Below are 23,556 nucleotides of genomic sequence, written 5' to 3' on the forward strand. Positions count from 1 at the left end.
ATGAAAAAAAGGTGCGGCTACGTCTTCAAATAGTCATTTATTTGAAATGAGGTGCAAGGCTGCCAATTACAGTCAATATAACGGTCACAAAAAGAACAAAAACAAACAGTAACACAATAAATTAATATACTGCAGTACCGCGTGAAACAGTAAACAAACACTCCCAATTGTTATCCTATGCATTAAAAACGATGACAAATCAGTCGAGTTAATGTAGAAATATTTTTCTTTCCAAAGTGTGACTATTGCTGGTCTTTGCATATAAAATATAAATCTGCAAAATTGTACTTTTGACCAGAGATTGAGGTTTTATTAGAAAACTAGTCTTTTCTTACTAGATTACATCAAAAATATTTTCATGATCTAAAATGGCCCTGATTTTGATTTCACGTGTCAGTCAGCAAATAAGACTGAAAATTTCAGACGTGCTACGAGAACAGTCAAAAGAAATCCAATTGAACAAAAACATACACACAGACACAACATGCGGCAGAAAAGTGCAGGCGGCACGTCAGAATTAACACAGAATCCCTTTCAGGCAAGAACTTTTTTTTTCCTCACTGCCGTTAAACACCTAAACGTCGTTTGGAAATCTCAATATAAAGTAGATTAGATGCTCGAGGGCTTTACAACAGACATTTTACGAACAAATGCAATACGACTGAAGATGCTAACGGTCGTACCTGAGTGCGATTGGACTTTCGAGTTCTGTTTCTTTACCCGGAAAAAAATAAAATAGAAAACTGTCATGCATGTTGAATTAAAAAAAATACATCCTGATTTGCGCCAATTTCGGATGTTAGAGTAAATGGTCACACGGTGCAAGAAACCATGCAGTTAGCGACGTACCTAGCGTTTTGTTTTATGGTTGTTTTATATTCATGGGCTGGTCAAATGTTTTTCATTTGCATTCGATTTCACCACAGCTGTAGTTAGAGCAAACCTGGTGGTGTTCCACTAGGCTCACTACCAGGATCAGATATTTTAGTGTTTTTCCAACAAAACTCTCAATGACATTTTAAACGCAGTAGCGCCTAATAAAAACAAGTCGAGTAGATCATTACCAGCATTAAAATACCTTTTATTCCCAAACTTGTTTTTAAAGTATTTAAAGGACAACCGACGCGTCCAGACAAGTTGTGTCCATAATTTGTAAAATCACTTCAAATGACTTCTACTGAGCGTATTTTACAAAGATTCCACGGCATATAGCTATATTTTACCTTTTCAGACTCGCGCTGAATATTCAGGAAGTCTTGTTTTCGAGTGGATGACGATTCCTAAAGTGACGTCACGTGTGGAACGCCCCTGACCGAGAAAGCGACACACAATGCATTTTGGGTACTTTGTTTGGTCTGAAAACTTCGTGTAGATCCGACTACTATTTGATACTAGTTGACACAAATTCCCAGCAGACAAATCATCCCATTTCCAACGGAGCTTGGGCGCCATCTTGTGCATTTTCTGGGACGCTACATTGCAATCCAGATGCCTCAAAATGACACGGAAGGACTTCTTTAATCGATTGCAAACATTTATGCTTTCCTCTTCAGAACTGTTTGAATCATATTCACAACTGGATGAGTAACAAGAAAGCATCTTCTTCGAATCTGAAGCCATTGTTTTGATTCCAGAGCACGGCAAGCAAGACGTCCTGGCGTGACGTCACAAACAAGGGGGCGGGACCTTCTGAAACTCGGCATCTCCGAGGTCATTTTGAAGTAGTTTTGGGACACTTTAACTCATTTTTATTGGTGTTTTGCATTTGACTAAAAATATCAGCCTGCATGTTTTGGGTATTTTAGATGCTATAAAACGTTTTTCGGATGTCAGTTAGGAAACAAAAAAATGCTGTCGGTTGTCCTTTAATAGCCCTACAATTAACTGCATTTTGAATGTGTTGCACATAAAAATGGTTAGCCAATTCCAATCGATGATTTTTTGAAGAGAGTCTTTAAATGGACATTTCCCAAACATTTTTATGCAAAAAAAAATAATCTAAATCAATGTTCAAGTACAAACAGCTATATTGTATCAAAAAGTAGAATAGAGCCTACTTGGGTAGCGAGCCCAGTAACGTAAAAAAACTGTCACGGTGACGTCGCCATCAAGTAATTATCCGTTTGTCTTATTTTGAAAAACATTTAAAGGCCAACAATACAAAACAATCAAATACAAACTCTTAAATATGAAAAATGAATGCTCTTTTGTGCTGCTTGACCGTGCACTATTAGCCGCCGCACTTGTTAAATTTTGCCATAAAACACTGACCATTTGTGATATGTTCAATTGCTCAGTGACTGTCGCTTAAAAAAAGCTTCCAGTCGGAGTGCCAAAAGGAAAAATAAAGAAAATGTTTGTCATTGGCTAAGGTAGCATGCTAACTAGCTAAAAGCTTTTCTCGCGCTAATCAACAAATGCGCACCGTGAGTAGATAATGACACATATTACTACCTAAGGTGTGGAAATAACTAAACACCAAAAGCTTCACGGCTCTATCGAGCCATTAGGTTTGTTTGCTAGCTAGCATTAGCGATGTGGAAGGTACGAGGGAGGTGGTGAACGTGACATCACTACTCAAGTACATGTTCATCTGGCTTTGCATGTTTTTTTTTCGTTTTGTGTAGACATAAAATATATTCTTTCAACATTCAGACTGCGCCTAGCAGAGTTTGATGGATCTCACGGTCATTTCGGTGCCACCTGGAGTCTCGACTAGCCAAGTATTTTCCTTTGTGCGCAAAAAAAAAAACCCAGATTGCATTTCATTTGCTTAAGAACATTAAAAACAAGGAGTCACCTGGGGGCGATGAGTAATACTGGTTCACATCCACGGAGAATCGGGATTGTCCAAGTCGATATCCAGATCATGATCAGGTAAGAAAGTTTTTGCTGAAAAGATCCAACGTTCCAAAGGTTCTTTGCAACATCACTCCAGGGAGGTTCTGGACACTTTTTTTTTTAATTACGTGGGGCAGAGAACTGCAATTACAGCACAAGAGGGGTTGAAACAATGAGTTTCAAAATACTGCATGAGCTTGAGGTGAGAAGACAACCACTACAGGTGATGAAGTACTGGCTACTAGCTGCTAAAGGGGTGCTGTTACGCCGGTATTTCCGGTGGGGGGGGGGTAAAAGGGGATAAATGGAACTAAGCACACAAACTTGAATGCAAGGGCTGGGCGATTTTTAACAACTATTATTTACTCGGCATGATTTGAGGGGGAAAAAAAATTGGTTTTGCGGCTTCCTTATTTGAAATGACTTCAAGATGATATGCGCTAATCGCAGTTGGATTCTAATGCTGTGATAATCATCAGCATAAATATTGTACACAGTGATGCCTCAGCTCACAAACTGAATTGGTTCCCAGACTGTGTGTAAGGCAAAAAGTTTGTCTGCCGAACATGTATTTCCCATGAGAAACCATTAAAAATAAGAATAATCTGTTCCCAGGTCCCCATAAAACAATTTCCTACTAACACAAAATATACCTTATTTTATGTATAATAAATGTGCAATTGGATTGTAATTAAAGAACTAAACGGTAATGTATAATAAAGTCGTTTTATTTAACTTTGTGATGGTCATTGATGTAGTTGCCTCTTGATATCCGAATGAAATTGCCGTGCTTTCTTGGCAATAATACCCTCAACTCACACTGTCCCCTGCTAGCTGCTTTTTGTTCATCCAAATCAACAGAAGTTTTTCAACCCCTTCTATTTCCTGACACCGTTGCTTAGAAAACACAGAAACACCCTTCGCCACACGTAGCAATGGTCGACTTAGCATACTGGTACTAGGATGCTAAGTCACACAATGGCACGCCTCGTTCGTGTTTTTCGATGATCTCCTTCTTCTGCTCAACCGTAATTTTCTTTGTCTTCTTCATCTTAACACGAGCCTATGGTGGGGTCTTTTTCGTTTACATAATAGCAAAAGTACTACCCTCGAAAACAAACCACGTCTGCACTCAAAGAAAGGAGGTGACGAAAACTAGTCCGCCAGCCAAGACCATATGCTCACGAATTTAATGTTCGCAAGCCGAAACGTTCGTGAGCTAAAGCGTTTTTAAGCTGAGATCACTGTATTAGTATTAAAATTAAAAATACCGCCATGAATTTTTACTCATAGAAAATAAAGGAGAGTAAGTTTCTTCCCAAATTTGCTGTTGGTACAAGTTCGTACCCCATTCTTCCGATACCTAGTGACAAAAGATTGCATCAGAATTACTCCTGGCGTCCAAGTGAGTGCAAATTACTTGGCTCGGTTTTATATTGTTTGTTACTAAATATCCATAAAAATGGCTTCCTATGTTTGTATTATGGTGTATAAACTCTTTATCTATAGTTTTGTCTATAAAACTAATAGAGATGCGTGATGAGATTGTATTTATTATAATAATACATTTGTTTTCTAAGCGCCTTTCATAACTCTCAAGGACACTTTTCAGTCACAGGATAAGTTCTTCTGTGGGTGAGTAGCGGTAGCCACGCGCGCCAGTGTTCACTCAACCTGGAAGTAACTCAAATAGATAGGAAGCTAGCTAGATAGCCAATAGATAGATAACAGATAGCCAGCTAGATAGCTATATAACTAATAGATAGCCAGCTAGATATCTAGCCAGCCAGATAGCTAACCGATAGCAAATAGAGAGCCAGCTAAGTAGCCTGCTTGATAGGCAGCCAGATAGCTAATTGATAGCAAATAGATAGCCAGCTAAGTAGCCTGCTAGATAGGCTGCCAGAAAGATAATTGATCGCAAATAGATAGCCAGCTAAGTAGCCTGCTAGATAGGCTGCCAGAAAGATAATTGATTGCAAATAGCCTGCTAAGTAACCTGGATAGAGAGGCAGCCAGATAGCTAACCGATAGCAAATAGAGAGCCAGCTAAGTAGCCTGCTAGATAGGCAGCCAGATAGCTAATCGATAGCCAGCTAAGTAGCCTGCTATATGGGCACCCATATAGCTAATCGATAGCAAATAGATTTATGATCAATATTATAAATATTGTAAAAAAATTATCCATATTTCTGCATTTCTTGATCGACATGCCTTCCTTAGATGGCAATGAAATGATTCCGCATAACATTTCTTCCAAAAATAAAATTTTGAGATTATGGTATTGTAAGGGTTAAATTAATCAGTTAATTTTTTTGGGGGGGAGGCGAATTGAATATTTGAATATTTGGCAAAAATTAATACATTAATCTCCAACAAATTGATTTCCACATAAAAAAAATTAACACTTTATTTAACTGTCCAAATCCTTTAAATTTTAGCCTCTCTTCAGTAAATCTCCGATTATTAGAAGTTAAAAATGCCAAGATTTTCTTTTCGTGCCGCAGTGCCCAGCCCAAGAAGAGAGAAAGGTGAAGAAGAGTCAGTGTCCTTTACAAACCTTCATCCAGCGCTCTCATACCAGAGCTGGCCAAAGCGCAAAGCAGCGGCACGGGCAAGACACAAGGAAGGAAGGCAAAGTCAAAGTTGGGAAAACGCAACGACAAAACCTCCCTCCACTCACTCTCGTGATCACAGGCTCAAGGGCCACGCAATTGCAATGTCGGATCTTCAAAAAGGATCCCAGAAAATGTACTATCAAATCCACAACGATACCTTGGCTTTCGAGCTTAATTGGTTCCCAGACAGAGTGTGGAAGGCGGAAGGTGTGTATCCCAAAAATTAATTTCCCAGAGGAAACCATTAAAATCAGAATAATCCGTTCCCAGGTCCCCATAAAACATAATTTTCTACCTTCTAATTTTCTAAGCCTTAAAACTACACAAAATATACCTTATCTTGCATCATGTATAATAAATGTGCCATGGTATTATAATTAAAGAAATAAACTGTACTGGATAATAAAGCGGTTTTAATGACCTTTGTGATGGTCGTTGATGGCTTGATGGAATGGAGTGGCCGGTTTCATCAGCATGAAACAGTTGATAAGGAACGTAGCCTTCTTCTTTCACCATCTTGAGGAATGATCTGTTGTAGGTGCTTTCTCTGCGATAATTTTACCTTGTTCCTCATCAATTGTGTTCTGTTTAGCTGGGTTGATAGCTTTTTGTATCAAGTGTACAGATGGCTTGTGCGGATTATTTGTGGAGCCTGATTGATGGGAAATGTTAACTTTGCAGTCTACACTCTGCCTTTGAACTATCAAAGTTGAAACCAGTCCAAATTTCACTGTTTTTTATCCATTTTGTCACTCGTTCTCTGTTGTCTGCCTGTCTCTTTAATGTTTAAACCACCTCCACTCACTGCTGTGTTCGTGACCAATCACGTGGCTTTAACAGACGACTGGGGGCGGGGAATAGAGAACCAAAATGAGCCGGCTACCATTTTCTTGTTAGGAGAAAGGGCTCGTTCACGAACGACACATCACTCATTGTAGCAGCTGTGTGTATTCCGAAAAATAGTTCGTATGCCAAGGTAAAATTTTCATAAATTTAACATTCGTAAAACGAAAAGTTCGTAAGCCGAGAGGTTCGTAAACCAAGGTATCACTGTACTTCCAACTGGAAGAAACAGTATCAAGGGGTGTGTGCTTACCTTTGAGGATGTAATCTGTGAGCAGGGCAGGAACCTTCTCGCTGTCGTCTCTCATCGCATGAAGAACTGAGGCACAAAAGTGTTGCACGGGTAAACAAAAACGGGGTGGCAAAAAATGGGTGGGGATGTGCAATTACGCTGGAGGGACAGACGGACTCACTTTTTGTTAGGATCTGGAGGTCTTCGACGGCGGGGGAGCCCATTTTCTTCTCATAGGGGATCACCGTGGTCAGGTACTGCAGACAGAAAGTCATGAATTTTACACATGCACAAAGACATACTTGGGCGCATTCCCACGGGCCTCTTTCGAGAACATGGCTGTGTTCGGAATCAATCCCTCATATCCACGAAATAGACACGCTCACAAATCCGAGAGAGCTCAGCACACTGTCAACGAATCGAATGATACCTTGGCTTACTAACTTAATTGCTTCCCAGAAAGTGTCACATCACTCATTGTGGTGCTTTGTGTGTTTCCCGAAACATAGTTCATATGCCAAGATTTTTTTCTCGCGAATTTAACGTTCGTAAGGCGAAGAGTTCGTGAGCTAAAACGTTCGTAAGCCGAGGTATCACTGTACTGCTCATTCCTTACTCCTTACTCCCAGTCTGTCCATGAATATCAAGTTCGTAAAGCACTGTTATGACTCACACTCGCCAGTAGATGACGATGTTGTGCTAGGATTTGAGGACAGAGTGCTTTTTCAGGAGATATAATTTACAACAATAAATCTGTGCTTTTGTGAAAACCAAGGCAACCTTCGCCGCGGTAAATGTGTGGTGGAAAAAAAAATCAACAAAAATATTCCAAAACATTTTATACTACAGTAAAGTCTCGTTATATCGATATCGGATATATCGATAGTCCCGGTTATATCGATACTATTTCTATGCACGCACGGAGAAAATTACATGCAAACAGGGTCGGATATATCGATAGTCCCGGTTATATCGATATTTTTTCGGACTCCCTTGAATATCGATATAACGAGACTTTACTGTATTTAACAGTTCATAGTCTTTGAATTACAATAAGTGCAGCTCATGGTCAATTTCTAGTTGGATACAAGTACCCAAATCAAATCAAGCTGCCAACTATGTGGCATGATTTCCCGGTTGTATCATGTACTTTTTTTTGTATTGTGAAAAACAAAAGGAAGACAGTTTTTAACTAGCATTGCAGTTTTGCAGGTTGAAAGTACAAGATCGGGTTGGCCGTTGGAGCCAAATACAGTAAAGTCTCGTTATATCGATATCGGTTATATCGATAGTCCCGCTTATTACGATACTATTTCTATGCACGCACAGAGAAAATTACATGCGCGCAGGGTCGGATATATCGATAGTCCCGGTTATATCGATATTTTTCGGACTCCCTAGAATATCGATATAACGAGACTTGACTGTACAAACTCTTCACACAGACACACATTAGAGAAATCTACATCTCCCAAACAACTGTTCAACCTTTTCTTCGTCCGGCTAACAGTTGCCCAGTATTATCCAAATAAATACATTTAAAATCAACCCCAAAGACTCGTGCATTAAATTAGCAAAAGCGCCGGATATTTCTTGAGATTAATGAGAGTTTTTGTTCATCTTATAAATGTAACATTTTTTGTTTTTTAATCATGTGAACAAAAATAACCTTGGATATATCTGTGCCGTGATCGTGAAGAAGGAAATAAGTGAATGACTCAGAACACAGTTGATGTGCCTTGAACGTGACGAGGGCGCCGTTGAGGCTCGAAACACAAAAATTAGAGGTACTAATGTAAAAAGGAAAAAAAAAACAGTGCAGGCAAACTGTTGAAAAATGAAGCATGCTTGGAAGGAAAAGAAAAAAGATCAGGAAGAGAAAAAAAGAGGGGAGGGCACCTGTTTGTCCCCTCCTGTGGTACCAAAAGTTTGACGGAAGCCATTTTGTATCACATTGGAGAGTCCCTCCAGAGTGAGACGCTACAAGGAGTTGAAGGAAGGAAGGAAGCAAGAGGAAACAGATGAGGAGAGAAGCCTGCCGGCCATGTCTAAGTCCTGGTCACACCTCTCCCAACTGCTGAGCAATTGACGTGCCTCATCTGCGGCGGCTGCGACTCACCGTGCCTGGAATGTGCGTGCTGGTGGTCCGCTGGCCGTTGAACGCGGTCAAGGCTGCGCCGCGGATCTTTTTCTTCTTGCGAAGCAGCTCGCGGTGCTCCTTCTGCCTGTTCTGCACGTCGATGAGCAGCGAGATGAAGCTGTTCTTCACCTGCCGTAACAATCGCACAAAACAACAAGTGTACTCGTCAGTCAAAACCAAGTTCGTCAAGACTGTCTTTGTGTCAGCTTAGCGTACAAAATGGCGGACCTCTGAAGTAGCTAAAAAGGTGAATACGTTTTGCTGCTTACTTCTACTGAATCTGTATGCTGCGTATAGACTAGAGGAGGCACAAACACACACACTGTACTAACAGGATAATCTTTCATGGTCATATATTCTTGTGTATACCAGAAATGTTTTAATATACTTGGATTGGATGTGATTAGCCTCTATTAGTCTCGCAGTGGAGAAATGTACATACTACAGTCTTAGCTATAGAGCTGGCTCGATAGCTATCTAGCTAGCTACCTATTAGCTGTCTGGCTGGCTAGCTATTTGCTATCTATTAGCTACCTTTTTATCTATTTGAGTTATTCCGGGGTTAGTGAACGCTGGCGCGGGTGGCTGCCGCTGCTCACCCATAGTAAAACTTATCCTGTGACTGTAAAGTGACCTTGAGAGTTGAAAGGCGCCAGAAATGAAATGTACAATAATAATATAATAACATAGAACATATTCTCAAGAAAACTCTTGAACTAGCAGAAAACAAAATAAACAAAACCCGTTGGAAAAGTGTGAGCAGATAGACGTGCATCTGTGTATGTGGAACTGTCGCGGCTTGGAATTGAAGCGGATGTACGTGGGACAGGAGCTGTGAGACAATCTCTTTTTGTCAATGGATGCTACAACTTCGTGTTTGCTTTCAACATTTAGCTTGTAGCAGACATGCACATTTCACCATGACGTCCCTGATCCACTGGTGAAAGGGATGCTATGATACGCTCATCTTTCATCTAGAACTGCTTCATGCAACAAAGAGGGTGCAGAAAGATTGAATGACTGTCTTTTGTGTTATGCCGCATTCTTTGTTATTGAGTTTGGTTGTTTTGACTTCAAAATGGTGTCGCAATAGTGGCTGCCTTTACAGCAGCTCCTGCATTTTGAGTTTCTACTTCTTCGTTTCCTTTCCTCTTACTTTCATCACTTTGCTGCTGTGAAATGTAAAATTTTCCACTGCGAGACTAATAAAGTGTAATCCAATTCAATCTAATGGACCAACAAAGGAAGTGTCTCGACGGCTACGCAGGCACGGGACTCACCTCCTTTTCATACTCCAGCTCATCCCGCAAGGCCAGCGCCTGGATGAGCTCCTCGCTGTAGCCGCGGATGGCCGTCTCCACCCTCTCCAGCGTCTCGTTCAGCTCCGACATGGACAGTTGGCGCAAACCTGAACATGCAGCCAACAAAGCATACAGTGAGAGCAAACCCTGTGGCGGCTAAATTTCTCGCCACACATTTGTGAACATGAGTGGAAAAACTATTTCCTGTTATTAAATTTGTTTTATATGACATAACGTAATGTCTGGTTGCGTTTAGCACGCATTACATAAGAAGGTCAAACACGTGCGTATGTAGCGACCTCTCACACTTCATTAGGCCCAGCTGGAGTATGCAGCTGAGCTGCAAGGACAGCGCACGTGCAACCCCCGCCCCCTTTTTTTGTGTGTACAGTGATACCTTTGCTCAAAAACTTAATTGGAGTGTGTAATGCGAAAACTGTGTATCCTAAACATTAATTTCCCATAGGAAACCATTAAAATGAGAATAATCCGTTCCCAGGTCTCCATAAAACATAATGTTCTACTTTCTAATTTTCTAAGCCTTAAAACTACACAAAATATACCTTATTTATGTATCATAATTGTGCTATAGTATTATAATTAAAGAAATAAACTGTACCGTAAAAAAAGTCATTTTATTGACCTTTGTGATGGTCGATGGCTTGATGGAATGGAGTGGCCGGTTTCCTCAGCATTAAACACTTAATGAGGAATGTAGCCTTCTTCTTTCATCATCTTGAGGAATGATCCCTTGCATGTGCTTTCTCTGCAATAATTTTATCTAGTTTCTCATCAATTGTGTTCTGTTTAGCTGGGTTGATAGCTTTTTGCATCAAGTGTACAGATGGCTTGTGCTGGTTGTTTGTAGAGCCTGATTGATGGGATATTTTAACCTTACAGTCTACACTCTGCCTTTGAAGTATCAAAGTTGAAACTCTCTCACTATCCTCTGCCTGTCTCTTTAATGTTTAAACCACTTCCCCTCACTGCTGCGTTCTTGACCAATCACGTGGCTTTAACCGAAGACCTGGGGCGGGGAATAGAGGACAAAAAAAGTCGGCAGCCATTTTCTTTTTGGAGAACGGCTTCACTCTCTGTCTGTAACCCCCACACCCTCACTGCTGCGTTCTTGACCAATCACGTGGCTTCAACCGACAACTGGAGGCGGGGAATAGAGGACCAAAACAAGCCGGCTGCCATTTTCTTGTTAGAAGAATGGGCCCGTTTGCGAACGACACATCACTCATTGTGGCAGCTCCGTGTGTATCCCGAAAAATAGTTCGGATGCCAAGGTAAAAGTTTCATAAATTTAACGTTCGTAAACCGAAAAGTTCGTAAGGCAAGGGGTTCGTAAACCGAGATATCACTGTACTTGAAACTTACGGTCGCTGTAGCTGGTGTCAGAGCTAGAGCGTTTCAGGCCGTGAAGGTCCTGGGAGAGCATGGACAGGTCGGACTGGGAAGGGCTCTCATCGTCGTACGGGTCCGGAGACTCTTGCATAATTTCTTCAATCTCCTCGATCACCTGGTGACCAAAAGCGGAAAACGCATACTTGCAAAATGAGGGTGGTACTTTGACAAGTCCATCCATCCATTATCCGATCCGCTTTATCCTCACAAGGGTCGCCGGTAGTGCTGGAGCCTATCCCAGCCGTCTTCAGACAGTAGGTGGGGGACATCATAGGACACACATAGATGAACAACCATCGACACGTACCCTCACACCTCGGGACAATTGAGAGTGTTCAATCACCATTCCCTGCATGTTTTGGTAATGTGGGAGGTAATCAGAGTACCCGGAGAAAACCCACGCAAGCACAGGAAGAACATGGAAAATTCACACAGTGAGGCAGGGACTGGAATCGAATCCTGCACCTCTGCACTGAGGCCGACTTGGTAACCAGTCCCCCACTGTTGTGTAAATAGGCAATCACATGTTAAACTTGGCTTTACAAGCAGACTTGAAAGGGTTAATCCGATCAGCCGGTGAATGGGTGTGGCCGTGGAGATAAATGCTGTCTGAACCAGGTGGCTCGTTAGCCGAGGGAGACACACCGCCGGTGAGTTGCATCCACGTGCTACCTTTCTGTTGATTAAAACCTAAATAATGTCAAAATAGTGATAGAAATGATTGTGAATGAGTTGCAGTTACATTCTGTGTTTCCAGTTGTAGGTTTATGACCTACTTCACTGCTCGTCTACCAAACAAAAAGAACCAATGTATTCAAAACTCAATCAATAAATAACGAGAGTGAGTTGAGTTGTATCAGTGTGGGCTCTCTGGGATCCCTTTCGGTGGGAAAACGTGGAAACGTAAATTAACCGAACACCCACCATGACAAGTGAAATATTCAAAATTTTTCTCAAGACAATATTTGGAATTGGAAGTTAATAAAACAACAAAAAGAGGTGGAATACATTTAAAATTACAAGTATTCATTCTTAAAAAATAAACAAATAGTGTATGCAATGCATAAAAAAGGACACCTATTTAAAGGACAACCGACGTCTCCGGCCAAGTTGTGTCCATAATTTGTAAAACGGTTTCAAATGACTTCTACTGAGCGTATTTTACAAAGATTCCACCGCAGATAGCTATATTTTACATTTTAAGACTCGTGCTGAATATTCCGTTAGTCTTGTTTTTGAGTTGGTGACGTCATTGAAGGAACGCCCCTGACCGAAAAAAAAGGCACATTGTAGCAGTTCTTCCATCATGTCAATGCTTGTTTGGTCTGAAAACCTTGTGTTGCGTCCAAGCTCCATGGAAGGAATTTATCAGCCTGTGGAAATGGGCTGATTAATTCCTCACAGGAGGTCGCCATTTTCTGCCTCTTTTTGGGTGAGACATTTCCCCCCCAATGTTGACTCAAAATGGCACGGAATAAATGATTTAATCGCTTGCAAACATGTATGTTTTCCTCTTCAGATCTATTTGAATCATATTCATAACTGGAGGTGTAACAAGAAAGCATATTCTCCGAATCTGAAGCCATTGTAATGATTCTCCAGCAATGCAAGACGTCTTGGCGTGACGTCACGAACTGGGGGCGGGACTTTCTGAAAATGCCCAATTCGCAGCTCAATTTTTTGCAGATTTTGGACACTAAGTCATTTTTATTGGTGTTTTGCATTTGAATAAAAATATCATACTGCGTGTTTCGGGTATTTTAGATGCTTTCTGATGTCAGTTAGGAAACAAAAAAGTGACGTTGGTTGTCCTTTAAAATACATATTTGTATTATGTCTTTAAAGTAAGAATTAATTCGCTTCATTCCTGAATTTATTCGGGAATTCAGAAGTGTGACCATTGCGCCATTCCCGAATTAATTTGGGTTTCGTTTTTTTTCATGGGGAGGTGACGATAAAGCGCTGGTCTGACCTCTGGCGATGTTTTTCCCTTCCACGAGTGGGCAGACTTTGCCTTTTGTCCAATTTAACGCTTTGTTACAGCTTTGGCTATTGTTAAAGCACTATATAAATCAATATGTATGTATTGTATTGTATTGTATTTTGTACAGCCACCCCCATTTCAAGCTCAGATAACTCCAGACCCATATCATTTGTGAATTAACTCTTACTGTTCGGTCGTGTGCTTCCGCTAAAGATCACTCCGCCAGCCGTGGTGGGTGTGTATTATGAAAATAGTGCTTATCATAAGGTTTAATTTTCATAAATTAGAGGTTCTTAAGACGAAAAGTTTGTAAGATAAGGTGTTTGTAAGTTGAGGTCTCACTGTATTGAAATGTGCTAAAATTTACAGTATTTTTTTAATAATATTTTTGACGATTCAACTTCAGACAAATATATTTTAAGCCAAAAAAATGTAACCCCAACTATTGAATGTTTTTTATAATGCAATGGAAGATTTACTTTCATTTTGAAACAAATTAAAAAATCTCTGGTTTCAACATGCAAATATTAGACGAGCTTAAAGAAATCCTGGATGTATTTTGAAGTGGTTTGTCACCTGTTCGGCGGTGAAAAGCGGCTCATCATTGATGCAGGACACAATGATGGAGTGCATGTCCATCTGCTCCCTCAGCTCCTCATCATCTGACAGATCCAACGACTGGTTGTCAAACTTCTGCCCATGGAAAAACTTGATTTACACCAGCACTTAACCAAACCAGTATACATGTTTTCCGTGCGCGAGCTACCTGGCGTTCGTTGAGGTTGAGGGTGGGCAGATGAAGCAAGCGCGTGTGCGACGTCTTCCAGTCCACCGGCATCACATTGCCATAATTGTCTGTCAGGGTGTTCCACATCCTGCAAGGATGGACACACAGCACACACCTCGTCAATGTTGACCAGGCATGACGTGTTGAAGCTTGCTAATGTTAAAAAGAATATAAATAAATACATATAAAATATAAATACATAAATTAAAGGTTATAACAACTCATTCGCTGCCATTCCCGAATTTATTCAGGAATTGAAAAATGTGACATGGAGCGCCATTCCCGAATTTGGTCGGGTTTTGGGTTTTCTTGCAGGGGTGCCGATAAAGCGCTGTCAGACCTATGACAATGCTTTTTCCTTCCACGAAGGGGTAGCATTTGTCTTTTGTCCATGTTAGCGCTTTGCTACATCTTCAGTTGTTGTTGCGCTATATGAATCAATATGTATGTATTTTATTTTGTACAGCCGCTCCCCATTTTAAGCTCAGATAACTCCAGACCCATACAACTTGGGAATTAACATATTTTCTGGAATATAATAATAATAATAATAATAATAATAATAAATCTGATTTAAAAGTGCCTTTCAAAACTCTCAAGGTCACTTTACAGTCACAGGATAAGTTTTTTTTCTGTGGGTGAGCAGCAGCAGCCACACGCGCCAGTGTTCACTCAATCCGGAAGTAACTCAAATACATCTCTAATGTCACCATGTATAAAATAAATACAAATAAAATAAGGATGTCACAGTATTTTTTTGTTTTACTTTTTCTAATAACTTTGAAACAAAATTCATATGTAAAAAAAAAACATGATTTAGTAGTCCAGTATTGGTAGTAGTAGTAGTAAGGCGCACTTTCAACAAATGACATACGTATTTAAAAACCTTTTCCATAGGTGCGCCTTATAGTGCAGAAAATACAGTAACTCTTTTTTTCTAAAAATAAGAGAGTGTATGGTTTCTTCCGCTGGATTGAATGTTTGTCTCGTCAGTAAAATGAATATTCTGTGGGTTCTGCGAATTTGAGTGAAAATGACAAAAACCCTGGCACTGGAGTGGACGCATTTTTGCACATCGTCTGGCAGTGAATGAGTGAAGGGGGTGTTGCCATATCACATCTTTGACCATAATTACTGTTGTATTCTTTTGGGTGATAAAAGTTTTGAGTTGGTCTGGTAAGAAATACTGTTCACCAAAATACAGTAATACCTCGGTTTACGAACCCCTTGGCTTACGAACTTTTCGGTTTACGGACGTTACATTTATGAACATTTTACCTTGGCATACGAACTTTACCTTGGCATTCGAACTTTTTTCATACACGGAGCTGCCTCAATGAGTGATGTGTCGTTCGTGAACGAGCCCATTCTTCTCACAATAAAATGGCAGCCGACTGTTTTTGTCATCTATTCCCCGCCCGCAGTCGTCGATTAAAGCCACATGATTGGTCAAGAACTCAGCAGTGAGGTGGGGTGGTTTAAACATTAAAGAGACAGGCAGACGACAGTGAGAGTTTCAACTTTGATAGTTCAAAGGCAGAGTGTTGACTGCAAGGTTAAAATATTCCATCAATCCGGCTCCACAAACAACCCGCACAAGCCATCTGTACACTTGATGCAAAAAGCAACTAGCCCAGCTAAACAGAACACAATTGATGAGGAACTAGATACAATTATCACAGAGAAAGCACCGACGAGGGATCATTCCTCAAGATGGTGAAAGAAGGTTACGTTCCTCAAGTGTTTCATGCTTATGAAACCGACCACTCCATTCCATCAAGCAATCAACGACCATCACAAAGGTAAATAAAACGACGTTATTATACAGTACAGTTTATTTCTTTAATTAGAATGCCATAGCACATTTATTACACATAGAATAAGGTGTATTTTGTGTAGTTTTAAGGCTTAGAAAATTAGAAAGAAGAAAATTATGTCTTATGGGGACCTGGGAACGGATTATTCTCATTTTAATGGTTTCCTATAGGACATTTTTTTGGGGGGATACACACTTTTTGCCTTACACACTCTGTCTGGGAACCAATTAAGTTCGTAAGCCAAGGTATCACTGTACTAGAAAACTGTTACCACTCAAGGCGTGATAATTGATTTTCTTTGTCCTCAAATATAGGACATATGCAGGTCCATTTAAAAACAACGATGTCCACAAATGTTTACATCTTAGTATATATTTGCTCCCACAACCTTAACAAGGTTCTACAATCTAACCTTTTAACTGTATATTTCTTTCGCAGCATTCACATGCAACGGCTAGATAAAACTAATTAATTCAGTCCACTTTGTTTGGTGGAAGTTCTGTCAGTCGACATGATGACATCCATGTGAGGATGCTGCAAGGCCACGCATCATCGTTTGCGTCCTCGCTCACTACCACACAGCGCTTGTTTACGTAACGGCCATGTTTCTGCCTGAGGTGGTGTGCGGAGTGTGAGGACAGGAGGGTGATGGTGGTGCTGCTGCTGCGGTTGTTCTATGTAGGACAGCAAAGTCGTATTTTACAATGCCTTGAGCTGTAGCCGCCTGCCTGCCAAAAAAACCCACACAATTAGTTTTGCTCTCATTGCATTAAAAAACAACATATTGATTAACAACAACATGTTGATCAACATTTCAATGCAGCAACATTCAGTCCTTTAATATATTCATCCAGCTGTCTGCACTATCTTTCGTTCACACATTTTTTTTCTTTTTCGTCTGAATTTGTTGGTGAACTCGTTAAATGACCAAGCACGTCCCCTCCTGCCAAAGTGCATTCATGCAGAAAAGGTTTCTCTGGGTTACTTAGGAGCTGCTGTCCAATTATTGAACTTGTCCCTTCCATGTGCACTCCTCTCTCGAAATGCTATTCAATGGATCAATCAACACAAAATTGCTTTAGATTCAACATTTTAAATATACAGTGAGACCTCAACTTACAAACACCTTATCTTACAAACGTCAAATATCTGAAAAAAACCTTGTAATAAGCACTATTTTCATAATACACACCCACCACGGCTGGCGGAGTGATCTTCGGCGGAAGCACACGACCGAACAGCACCAGAGGTTAAGTTACCAACAGTCCTTATGGAAGGTAACTCTCCTTCCATAAGCCATCAACGACCATCAAAAAGGTAAATAAAACTTTATTTTACAGCACAGTTTATTTCCTTAATTACGTCCTCATGTAATGTGCCTCTCTTTCCAAACAGCAATTCCCTTTGAAATTCGACCTCCAACGCCATTCCATCAAGCCATCAATGACCATCACAAATGTAAATAAAGTGACTTTATGATACAATGCAGTGTATTTCTTTCATTACAATATAATAGCACATTTATTATACATAGAATAAGGTATGTTGTGTGTAGTTTTAAGGCTTATTTAGTTGAAAAGTATATTTTATGGAAACCCGGGAACGGATTATTCCCATTTTAATGGTTTCTTATGGGAATTTTTTTAGATACACACTTTTCGCCTTACACACTGTCTGGGAACCAATTAAGTTCGTAAGTTGAGGTCTCACTGTATAATAAAAGTCCAAGATGGCGCCCGAGTAGGCAGCCGTCAGCAAGTGCTCTCATGAGCCTTGCTTTTTTCTGTCTTGTTTTGTGTTTTCTTTTGTCACTTTGTGTTGTTGTGCGTCGTGTGGAATGGATATGCATATAGCTATATTTTACGTTTTAAGACTGGCAGTGAATATTCAGGAAGTCTTGGTTTCGAGTTGATGATGATGCCTGACGCGACGTCACGTCTGGAACGCCCTCGACCGAGAAAGCGACACACAATGCATTTTGAGTACTTTGTTTGGTCTGAAAACTTCGTGTTGATGATGAAATTAGAAGGAAAAAAACATAAATAGCGCGATGGTGAATCGTGTGTTGCACCAAGACTACTATTTGATACTAGTTGACACAAATTCCCAGCAGACAAATCAGCCCATTTTCGACGGAGCTTGGGCGCCATTTTCTGCATTTTCTGGCAAGCTACATTGCTGTCATTGACGGCTCAAATTGATATGGGAGGACTCCTTTTATCGATTGCAAACATTTATGCTTTCCTATTCAGAACTATTTGAATCATATTCATAAATGGATGAGTAACAAGAAAGCATCTTCGCCGAATATGAAGCCATTGTCCTGGCGTGACGTCACGAACATGGGGGCGGGACCTTCTGAAACCGAAACTTTCTGAGGTCATTTTGAAGTAGTTTTGGGACACTAAGTCATTTTTATTGGTGTCTTGCATTTGACTAATAATATCAGCCTGCGCGTTTTGGGTATTTTAAATGCTATAAAACGTTTTTCTGATGTCAGGAAACAAAAAATGCTGTCGGTTGTCCTTTAAGTGAAGTATAATATAACATGGACAGCATGGTGGAGTACTGGTTAGCATGTCAGACTCACAGTGCAGAGGTACAAGATTCAATTCCAGATCTTGCCTTCTTTTGTGGAGTTTACATGTTCTCCCCGCGCCTGTGTGTGTCCTCCGGTTTCCTCCCACATTCACAAAACATGCATGGCGGGCCAATGGATCATTCGAAATCGTACCGAGGTGTGAGGGTGCATGCTAATGGTTATTCACCTAGGTGTGCCCTGCGATTGCGATGCAACCAGTTCAGGGTGGACCCTACCTAAGCTATTAGACACCTGGGATAGCCGCACCCTTAAAGAGGATAAACAGGTTAGAAAATTTGGATTGATGGACAATGTAAATTAAAATATGAGGACCTTGTCCATAGCCTTGTGGAACGCCAACAATTTTTTGGGTGTAAATGGCAGTAATTAACATTTACAGTATCTAGAGTACAGTGTGGTGTAAAATCCTGTGGGCCGAATATGGAATCTTGCCGTGCATCACTAGTATATGCAGTATCTGGGGGGGGGGGGGACAAGTGTTTTTAATAATAATAAATAATACATTTTATTTCAAGCGCCTTTCTTAGATCTGAAGGACACTTTACAGTCATAGACAAACAGAGATACAATAATAAATAAAATACAAATTTAATATAAATACCAACAGTAATTCATTACAGTTCAAGTGTAGTGTGGTAATCGTACGATAAAACATTCTCACTCTTAGTGTAGGTACCGTCTCCACTGCTTCAAGATGAGGCAATATATCAACTTCCCTTTTTTTGGCTCAAGTCTTGCAACATATGCAATTAAATTTAGTATTGTCACAGCAGAGGGTTTTTTTTAAAGAAAATACCTCACCTCAACGTTTTGTCTTTAAACCAACCACCATTGTAGAGAAAGGGCTGTACATGGAGCCAAAAAATTAATACAACAAACAATAAATTAACATCAAAGACAGCAGAAAGCACAAAAATCAAGTCTTGTGCTTAGTCAGAAGCGAAAGGATAAAGTTGAGTTTTGAGATGGATTTTAAAAATGGACAGCGAGGCTTGCCGATCGTTCAGTGAGAGATCAATCTAAAGAGAGGGACCACCAACGGAAAAAGGTTGATCCTCCCTGAGTGAGAACAGCAGAGGCCTCAGTATTGAATGCTCTGGAACACCAGTGGGGCAACTAGAGCAACAAAGGCTAACACAAAAGGTTTTGCTTACCAAAAAATATGAAACTACTGGAAGCTGCCGTAAGACTCTGCAGCTCATCGTGAGGACAGCTGAGAAGATCATCTGTGTCTACCCCCCCTCCTTCAGGGCATTTACAACACCCGCCTCACCCGCAGAGCCATCAGAATCGCTGGCGATCCTACCCACCCCTCCGACAGCCTGCTGCCATCGGGTAGGAGACTGCGGAGTCTCCGAGCCAAGACCAGCAGGCTCAAGGACAGTTTCTGCCACCAGGCAGTCAGGAGACTCAACTCCCTCGCAAGCCGGCCCCCCCTGTCCCTTCCCACTGCCACACTAACCGAACTCTGAGTACACGCTGTACTGTCATCCTGAACTCTATTTTTTGATCTTTCTCGTTTTTTTTCTGCAAGACCTCACTTCGACCCTTTTTTGTTGTTTGTACAACTACATTACGTCACTTTACATACGACACTACCTCTCTTTACATACGTCACTACCTCACTTTACATACGACACTACCTCACTTTACATTCAGAAATTACATATATTATCTGTTGACAATTGTATGTCTTTTTAAGCCACATTATAAGTGCCTTGCACGCTGGGTCCGAGAGGACATTAATTTCATGTGTGCTGTATGTCATGCATATTAGCATATTTGACAATAAAGCTGACTTTGACTTCTTAAAGTTCAAATGTCTGACCTCTGTGAACTTTATATTACATTGCACAGGGTGACTATTTTAAACGAATTTAAATATAATTTTAATCATAGGAAAATGACAGTTATATCGCTGACATCGTCTTTAAGAGAGCGAAAACCAATTGATTGATTGAGCTAGCACGTTTGTAATTGTTTTTTATTATTTCTAAAACCTATTGTCAATGTGGAAAAAAAGTTTATAATGGGGAATTTAGATTCAACAAATCACATTTTCCAAGTCGGTCGAAACAACAGACGTATTTTAAATTATCGGCGCTGTGGTTGAAATTGCCCAATTGCAGCGAAGCTACCCTCGACTCGACCGGCTGAAGCTAACGTGGCAACCGAGCACTTTAAAAATGACGGCCACTCACTCGTCGTCTTTCAGGTAAGTCTCCTCCGTGATGGGCTTAATGGGGGCTATGTGCTCCGTGGCTGTGTTGTAGTTGCGGAAGCACACCGTCAGCTTTTCGTCGAAGTCATGGACCAGGTCCTCCATGGACTGGAAGCTGCAAATCTCCCCGGAAAAACTATGGTCCAGGTCCGATAGATCTTCCAGGCCCCCCGACGCCGAACCCACGCCGTCGTCGACCGCCACGTTGGAGTTGAGCTGGTCCAGCTGCGCAGACGATTCTTTGAACTCATTGAAATCCTGCCAGTCGTCGTCGAAGTGGGCTAACGGAGCAGCCGCCATGTCTGCCGCGCGGTGCCCGAGAGCTTACAGCGGGAATGTGGCGCTGTTTTCGGCTTGGAGACTCTAGTTGGATGTCCGGTGGGGGCGGAGTTGGGGAGTGGTGGGGTATGTGACGTCCTCGCAACAACACAAGCTCCTCCCATATCCAACAAGTGTCCAACTCAGTCCACTTGCCCCGTACTGTACAGTATTTTCAAACAAATTCAAAAAGCACACACCAAATTTTCACCAAACTCGACGTCTGACGTTCTGTCAAAGATTTAAACAAATGCATACAATTTAGCACCGGGAATTGCATTGCAACGAAAAACCTAAATGGAAAACGGCTGAATTTGAACGCCATAAAAAATAATCCACAACAATTACCCAAAAGGCCTTCGACGGCACATTAGATGATGTATTGCTTTGTGTAAGCGGGTTCGGTAAATGATACAACTTATGGATAGAGTTGAGGTTCTTTCTTAGGACGGCTGTGTTGGTTGGAGGGAGAAGGCAATTGACATGTGTGGCTCTCATCAGACTGACTTGCAGCAGCGCGCATGCTCCTTTGGTCTATAGCCAGGCATCACTAGTTGAACATGCAAATATGATTTGCTCATATCATGACAGATGACACTGTAAAATGAAAACATTTTTCTCCAATAGATAATAAAAAAATGTGAATTTAAAAACATGGAGACATAACAAATTTGAATGCGGGTTGGTTCTTCCTTGCATTTGGATTTGGCAATAGCAAGGACAATTTTATAGCAGCATTCGAAATAGCTTCGGAAAAGATGCGTATGTTTAAAGGACAACCGACGTCTCCGGACAAGTTGTGTCCATAATTTGTAAAATGACTTCAAATGACTTCTACTGGGCGTATTTTAATAAGATTCCACCGCATATAGCTATATTTTAAGTTTTAAGACTCACGCTGAACATTCAGGAAGTCTTGTTTTTGAGTTGGTGACGAGTCCTCACGTGACGTCAGAAAAGGACCGTCTCCTGACGTAAAAAAAGACGCATTGTCAGAATCAGAATCATCTTTATTGCCAAGTATTGTAAGTATTGTAGCGTCTTTCCATCACGTCAATGTATTTTGCTGTACTGTTTTTTTAAACCGTGTGTTACATCCAAAAGCCGCCAGCAGAGGGAGTCCAAGCTCCATGGAAATCATTTATCAGCCTGTGGAAACGGGCTGATTCATTCTTCACAGCTCAGTGGCCATTTTGTTGCCTCTTTTTGGGTGAGACATCCCCCCCCGCCCGTTTGCCTCAAAATGACACGGAATAAATTCTTTAATCGATTGCAAACATGTATGCTTTCCTCTTCAGAACTATTTGAATCATATTCATAACTGGATATGTAACAAGAAAGCATATTATCCGAATCTGAAGCCATTGTTTGGATTCTCCAACAATGCAAGACGTCTTGGCGTGACATCACGAACTGGGGGTGGGACTTTCTGAAAATGCCCAATTCGTAGCTCAATTTTTTGCAGATTTTGGACTGCTTTATTCACTCTTTTTTATTTGGGAAAACAAATGTGGTGAATTTTAGGACTTGGAAAGATGGGGGTTCTCCTAACATTTTATTTTATTTTTTACTTTATATGTGTGAGTTTTTGGTCTTCAGAGATTTCTGGTATGTTTTGCGCATGTCTTCTTTTCCTTTCGACTTTTCCCTTCAAGGGGTCGCCGCAGCAAATCAGTGTCCTCCATCTTTAGAGGTTTGATCCGCATATTTGTTTTGGCCAAGCTTTTACGTCGGATGCCCTTCCTGACACAACCCTCTGTATTTATCCGGGCTTGGGACTGGCACAAGAAGACATATCTACATTTGTGGCTACAGAACAAGCAACTCGCTCAGTAAAAGGCTCCCAAACACAAAATGGTAATCGGCACAGCAACATTCAAAAAAGCAAAAACTATACTCACCATTTGATGACAATGCTCATGTGTGAGACATAAATGCAATGTTTGCCCTCCTCCCAGCTCACCCTGTACTTGCTTATCACCGAACACGTCATTGTCAAGCCACCAATCCGCATTATTCTCACTTAGTTGTTTTTTTTGTTTTCCAAAACCATGAATACTTTATTGAAAATATGCATACATGACATTTTTCCTACACAACAATACAAAACGGTACAATCACATCTGCAAATACCACGTGGACGCCCCACCCACTCCTCTGATACACACACACACACACGCAAACACACACATGCGCACACGTACACTCACACACATACACCACTCCATGCTCATAACACTCCCCTCCTCGTCCGTCCCCAAAATGTCTATAAGAGTAAGACATGAAATCAGAATGAATCTCTTGGCCAACCCATTAAGAGGAGATAACAGATTGCATAAAGACACAGCGTATGATGGAAACCTTTTCAACATTTCTTCCACATCGTCTATATATCCCTGTACTTGTAAACATTTTGTCCTCATCAGAGACGATTTAGTGGAC

The 23,556-nt window shown here is 40.9% G+C and overlaps 1 protein-coding gene across 3 annotated transcripts; it reads right to left on the minus strand.

Moving 5' to 3' along the window:
- Positions 1–20: 20 nt before the first annotated feature.
- Positions 21–21,174, minus strand: fez2b (fasciculation and elongation protein zeta 2b). 3 transcript variants are annotated; one of them, XM_089022009.1, is made up of 11 exons: positions 20,777–21,174; positions 14,136–14,244; positions 13,946–14,062; positions 11,359–11,500; positions 9,955–10,082; positions 8,654–8,803; positions 8,434–8,514; positions 6,716–6,791; positions 6,556–6,621; positions 5,402–5,427; positions 21–2,982 (listed from the first exon to the last, which is right to left on the minus strand). In XM_089022009.1, the coding sequence occupies exons 1-10, from the start codon at positions 21,094–21,096 to the stop codon at positions 5,417–5,419; spliced, it is 1,200 nt and encodes a 399-aa protein (XP_088878135.1). In that variant the 5' UTR covers positions 21,097–21,174; the 3' UTR covers positions 21–2,982; positions 5,402–5,416. The 3 variants fall into 3 exon arrangements, with proteins under 3 accessions (XP_088878135.1, XP_088878134.1, XP_088878136.1); XM_089022008.1 differs by lacking the exon at positions 5,402–5,427; XM_089022010.1 differs by lacking the exons at positions 5,402–5,427; positions 8,434–8,514 and having other exon boundaries at positions 20,777–21,173.
- Positions 21,175–23,556: the final 2,382 nt, after the last annotated feature.

The sequence above is a fragment of the Hippocampus bargibanti genome, linkage group LG19 (assembly GCF_051943395.1).
Source record: "Hippocampus bargibanti isolate YZ-2025 linkage group LG19, ASM5194339v1, whole genome shotgun sequence".
Classification (NCBI taxonomy): domain Eukaryota; kingdom Metazoa; phylum Chordata; class Actinopteri; order Syngnathiformes; family Syngnathidae; genus Hippocampus; species Hippocampus bargibanti.

Excerpts from the sequence above, each read along its gene's own strand:
- fez2b (XM_089022008.1), bottom strand. The coding sequence starts at position 21,096 with ATGGCGGCTGCTCCGTTAGCCCACTTCGACGACGACTGGCAGGATTTC. Across the intron at positions 14,063-14,135 it reads TCAACCTCAACGAACGCCAG|AAGTTTGACAACCAGTCGTT; the intron begins GTAGCTCGCGCA and ends TTCCATGGGCAG. Across the intron at positions 8,515-8,653 it reads GCACGCACATTCCAGGCACG|CGTCTCACTCTGGAGGGACT; the intron begins GTGAGTCGCAGC and ends AACTCCTTGTAG.